General features: G+C 46.8%; 1 protein-coding gene across 1 annotated transcript in view; it reads left to right on the forward strand.

Annotated features, from left to right (window-relative positions):
* Window positions 1-1,208: 1,208 nt before the first annotated feature.
* trib1 (tribbles pseudokinase 1) overlaps window positions 1,209-5,704 on the forward strand; it is a 7,310-nt gene continuing 2,814 nt past the window's right edge. The window contains exons 1-2 of the mRNA XM_005728376.2: window positions 1,209-1,964; window positions 2,759-3,051. Of these exons, the coding sequence (XP_005728433.1) occupies window positions 1,644-1,964; window positions 2,759-3,051 (614 nt within the window). The 5' untranslated portion in view covers window positions 1,209-1,643. The remainder of the gene's footprint in view (window positions 1,965-2,758; window positions 3,052-5,704) is intronic.

Consider the following 5,704-nt stretch of genomic DNA (forward strand, 5'->3'; position numbering starts at 1 on the left):
AAGAAAGAATGCAAGGCCTAAAAATAACAGCCATCATTCCTATGGAATCTGCAGCTCATCCATGTTTGGACAGCCTGCAGAAACAGGTTTGCATGACCTTTTTGAATCAAGCTGTGCCCAACCGCTGTGACCCGGTTAAGTGTGTGACATGTTGTGGAAGGAACCGTGTTAGAGATGTGAAAAGAAACGACTGGGAACGGCCTGCTTCTGATTGGCAGGATTGGCCGCACTAAAGAGGTTTGACGGTGCACACGCGCACACAGGCCAGCTGCTGCTCTGTTTTCAGTGAATGCTCAGTGAGCCTCTGCTGCAGCCACTGTGCTCATTCAACATAAAGCAGTGGAAAAAGAAAACTCTTGCGCAACACGCACATGGTCACAAGTGTGCACACACCCCGACAAACGCACACAAACATGCACATTTATAATTGCCCAACAGGACTCGTCTCAGCGCTCATCACAGGAATGTTTTTCAAACTATATCCTGCACTTCACCCTTGAATTTTTGACGGTCCATCGTTCGCTTGATTCCTATCATTGCATAATTCTCATAAAGAATTGCACAGCATTTGGCTCCTTTGGTAGGGGTGTTTGATGTACAAGTGGTTTCACCTTAGCCCGGCTGCTATGATGTTGTTTACAGAGCCAAGCTGGCATATTTTTCTGTGAGTTCTTATAGCCCAACAAAACTACAGCTTTACGGGGGTGAGTCATATCCACAGACCCAGCATGGGAAAATATCATGGTGTTGTTAAAGCCAGAGTTCAAGCTAGCACACTGAAGCTTTTTGTATGGGCTGGTTCACACCTGAAGCCCAGCGTTTAGAGAGCAAACAGTTCCGGTGCCACGCAGAGGTCTGTGGAGAAAAAGTTACAACTGGCAATAAAGGGCAATAAGAGCCGAACACTAAGGAACAACTGAGTCAGACAAGGTACTTCAAGGATTGTTAATTATTGCCTAAAACATGTGCATGCTTGATGAGGCAGCTGATAAGTAACAGATGATTTCTTCACTCCTCTCATCAGCTCCTCAAGTTCCTTTGGTATCAGCAAAAAAAAACTCTTATGGGGGAATTTGAAGATTCATGACACACTGGTTAGGAAAAATAAATAAATAATGTTTGAAGCATATGCTCACGCAGTCGTCTGAGAAAGCTAATACAGTGGGTAGCGTCATCAGAGCCGCGCTGAGCAGGATTGCTCAATGGTTGTGTCACCAGGAGGCTGGACTGGTCGGGCGGAGTGTTTGAGCTCAGAGCTCAACATCACTGGAGCTCACTCACTCTCAGCCACTCTTTGAGTGTGAGGCGGTCTCTCTTTCTCTCTGTGTCCTCTCTCTTTTTTCCTCTCTCTCTCTTCTCTCTCTCTAACAAACACTGACTCTGGGCTATGAGGGATCGGATTTTTTTTCCTCTCACCAAAAGTACACAGACCTCAGAAGCCACGAGCACTCACTCTACAGAAGGACGTCGATTTGGATTATTACCAAAATCCGCTGAAGTTTCTTTTATGTGTCACCAGTGCTGAGTCTTCTACGGAGAAATGGAGAGCACAGTTTGTAGCTTCTTTTAACCGTCAAAGGGAGCATCTAAAAGCAGACGGAACGGACCTCGCTTCTTTTTTTTGCTTTTTTTTTTTTGCTTTCATGGTGAATCGGCCTATCAGGATGAACTTGCAGTGGAGCAGCCGGGCACCTTGCATCCGCGCGGGGAGACTCGCGCACAAGCGGCTTGATTCAGACGATCAGCCGCCGGCCAAATGCGCCCGGCTGAGCGCCGAGGCTGGGGACACGCAGGGACTCCTCGGCACCTCTCCCGGATCCCCGGTCAGCCCCGGCTTAACCTCTGTCCCACCGACTCACCAGGGACCGTCCAGCATAGGATCGTATCTACTTCTACCTCTGGCGGACCGGGAATGCATGCACAGCGCGATGAACACCGATACTGGCATTGAACTACTGTGTAAGGTATGCGCAATCCAGTCATTGTGCAATTTCTTTGAATGAAGGATGTTTCAAGACATCCCATTGCCCAATACCCTGTCTGACATGTCATCCGTATTTGGCTGACTTTTTCACCAGATGTCATTCTCACGCGAAATGTGTCACGATTTCCGTAATAAAAGTCTTACTTCATTGTATATATATTTTATTTTATTTTTTTAAATGTCTGAACCTGATAAGGATCCTTTCATTTTTACACGTCGTGAAAGAGCAGCCAAACCCTGTGTTGCCTGTTTTGTATTGTGAAAATTCAGCCTATCATACTGAAGCCCACCAATCCTTGGCACCGGTGCTTCGCACTGTGTCTGTCAACTGGGCTCATTTGCATACACGTCACCGCAGTACGCCACGCTGTGACACACAAAAATGCAAACATGTGAGGCAAAAAGGCTCTCGTGATAAGGATCTTTCCCGATAAGGACAGGGTCCTCCACTGTTCCAGATCCCTGTTTATTTTGCACGATAGACCTGCAGGCGTTTGGCTTTGTTGATTAATAAAGTTAATCGCTTCACGCTTTGATGATTCATTTGTCACGCGCTTGCAAAAGCAATGTATTGAGCTGGAATCAAAGCATATCCCAAGCCTTTTTTATGTCGCTGCCAAATTTTCATGGTTGTTTACTTAGATGATCATTAAGAACACACTGACCTATTGCCTCGTCCTCCTCTTCCTCACACTCACTCTCTCTCTTCTCCTCCTTACCCATCTTTCTAATTTCCATCCTGCATCCCTCCTTTTCCTCCCATCTTTCTTCCAGGTCTTTGATATGGGGGTATACCAGGAAAAGATCAGAGCCTATGGTATTCTACCAGCACACAAGAATGTGGCCGGCATCAGGGACATCATCCTCGGTGAGCGCAAGGCCTACGTGTTCCTGGATAAAGACTTTGGGGACATGCACACTTTGGTAAAGAGCTGTCGCCGACTAGACGAGGGACATGCCTGCAGGCTCTTCCGTCAGGTGGCCCTGGCTGTAGCCCACTGCCACCAGGCAGGCATTGTGCTGGGTGACCTGAAATTACGCAAGTTTGTCTTCACTGATGACAAAAGGTGAGGATTCACCTGTCACGATTCTCGAATTGCTCTCAGTCCTTAACACTGATCTCAGCTATACAGATTTATTTGAATGCTCTCAAACATCTAGTGTAGTGGCACATGCCAGTGAAAACACAGAGCGAAGACAGCAGCAGCTGATACACACACAGGCCATGTGTGCAGATATCAATGTGGGCACAGATAGAGTAGGAGGTTCTGTACTTGTGGAGGCAGACTGCTTAGCTTCCCAGATTTTCGCCCTCTCTGTCTGTCTCCCTATTTCACTCTCGATGTGTCTCTTTGTATGCAGCGTTGTGTGTTTGTTTTGCATGCTTGTGCACAGGCAAGCATGTGTGAATGTGGTGGGTGGTAGTTTGGCAGAGCTGCGAGACGAGGCTGCTGAATGAGAAAATCATACCTTCTGTGGTCTATATCTTAGAATGCATTTATTACTCATCATTTATTAATAAATTACATCATAGCAATGCTGCAGGATAAATGGCGTGTCCAGCAAGATTTCATTCACTTACATCCATGAAGTAGTATGCTTTGAACCTGCTCCCACACACACACACCTACACACACACACACACATCTAAATGCCTGCATCTCCCAGTGCCAGATATAGTTCAGGAAGATACACAAAATCCATGCTTGCAAAACTGTTTGTCGCCTCTTTGCCCTTGCGTCACTCTCTTTTCTGTAAGCGTCCACTGATCCCCTCCACCACCCCCCCACCACCACCACCACCACCCCCACCCCCAATCCGGCTCTCCAAAGGGCCTTTTTCATGGAGACTTTTGAACAGTAACATTCTTCAGTCATGACCTCTGGGTTAGCTGGGTTACAGTCGATGAATGAGAGCAGACAGCCAGTGAGAGAAGTTGAAGTTAGTCGCGTCCCTCTGATAGCTATATGGCTGCAGAGCGATGAGTCACTGTGTATATGGGCAGAGGGGAAGAGGGGAGGGAGGGGGGTGTTGCACAGCTTTTTTCTTTCTTTCTTCGTGCGTGTGCATGTGTCCGTCCATGCATGTTCGCGCATTCAGAGCTGTAAAGCTGCGGTCCATTGCAAGTTCAAGTGGCTTGTTGCTGGCAGTTCAGTATTTCGTCAACGGAGCGACGGCACTGCAACATTAATGTTGGTAGGCTGACCTGCTCGACCCGTGAAGATGTGTGGTGACGGCATCTTTTTTTTCTCATGCAGACTTCTCTGTGCACTTTTTGTGGTAACATTTCAAAGCGCCACTACAAAAAAAAAAAAAAACAACTCAAAAGCATCCTGTCGTGACTAACCTGCAGGCTTTGCTGATAACATTAAACGGCTCTGTGACATAATGGAATTTGGCAGTATTTGTTTCCAGAAAATCAGCTTTGTTCACCCTGAGATCACCTCTTTTGCTCTTTTGTCCAAACACAGACAGACAACAACTTAAGGCTCACTGAGCTCTTACGATTCTGCATGACCTCATTTATTCCGTCATCCATTCCTCCAAAATTCACAATCAGGCATCTTTCAAACCCCAGCGCACAAGCCGTGATGCGATGTCCTGGCCAACAATGCAGCGGCCGAGCCAGCGACAGAGAAAGTCACAACATTTTGACAAATGCTAGCTGCATTCGCACACACACTCACACACACACACAGACATACACAGTGCAGTTGGGAGAGCCAGTTTAGGAAAGGTGACTAGCACTCTGAAGCATGCAGAGCTTCACAGTCAGGCCAGCCTTCCCGTGCGTCACTGATGTGGCAACAGCCATTTGAGGGTAATTATGGGATGGCTGGCGCCGCAAGTGTGGGACCCAGGTGCAGATAGCCTCGGCTCGAGAAAGAGAGAGAGAGAGAGAGCGAGAGAGGAGGAGGAGGAGGAGGAGAGGAGATATGTACTCTCAACAGTAGGATGAGTCATTCTCTCCACCCCTCTAACTCTCTCTGTTCTGTTTCCTTTTCTGTCTCCATCTCCTTTCTCCTCTCCTGACATATCTCCTCCACTATCTCGCTGTTTAAATATCATTTGCTTTTCCGTCTTGGTCCTTCTGGCTGTCACTCTTTTCATCCTGTCTCCGTGGCTTTTTCTTTGTCTGCAGTCAGTCCATCTGACATCTCAAGTGTCTCACTGGGGCGACCCCCCGAGACTGAGATACAACAGAACTCTTTATGTGCGCTTCACTTGATGAAATCCCCTCCAGTCATTATACACAAATTAAATTAGAACTAAAAACAGTCTGTATCTGCTGCTGTAAAAAGAAAAAAAAGTAGAAAAATGCATGACATATTTTTTTGCCCATGGAAATGGCAAAAGTTTCCCATCAAATGTTCTATCTTTGCGTAAGAGCGTTTCAGTGGTGAGTATCTCATCCTGAAAAAAAAATGTGCTCTCACAGTCTTAGTTGCTCTGCTGCAGGACTAAATGTACGTCCTGTCATTAACTTGGCTAAATATAGCATTGTGTGTGTGAGAGTAAAGAAGGAGGAGGGGGGTGTTGGTGTAGTGTATTTATGTGTGTTTACATGACCATGTGAGTGCCAGGAAGTCATTGGAAATTTGCTTAGGCAGCTCTGCTTCTTAAACGGGAATCACAGTGGCGCACTTGGGTCGTAGTAAGTTCACTTCTGTGTGTGTGTGTGTGTGTGTGTGTGTGTGTGTGTGTGTGTGTGTGTGTGTG

This window comes from Pundamilia nyererei, unplaced genomic scaffold (genome assembly GCF_000239375.1).
Source record: "Pundamilia nyererei isolate P.nyererei 1_Seehausen unplaced genomic scaffold, PunNye1.0 scaffold00028, whole genome shotgun sequence".
NCBI lineage: Eukaryota > Metazoa > Chordata > Actinopteri > Cichliformes > Cichlidae > Pundamilia > Pundamilia nyererei.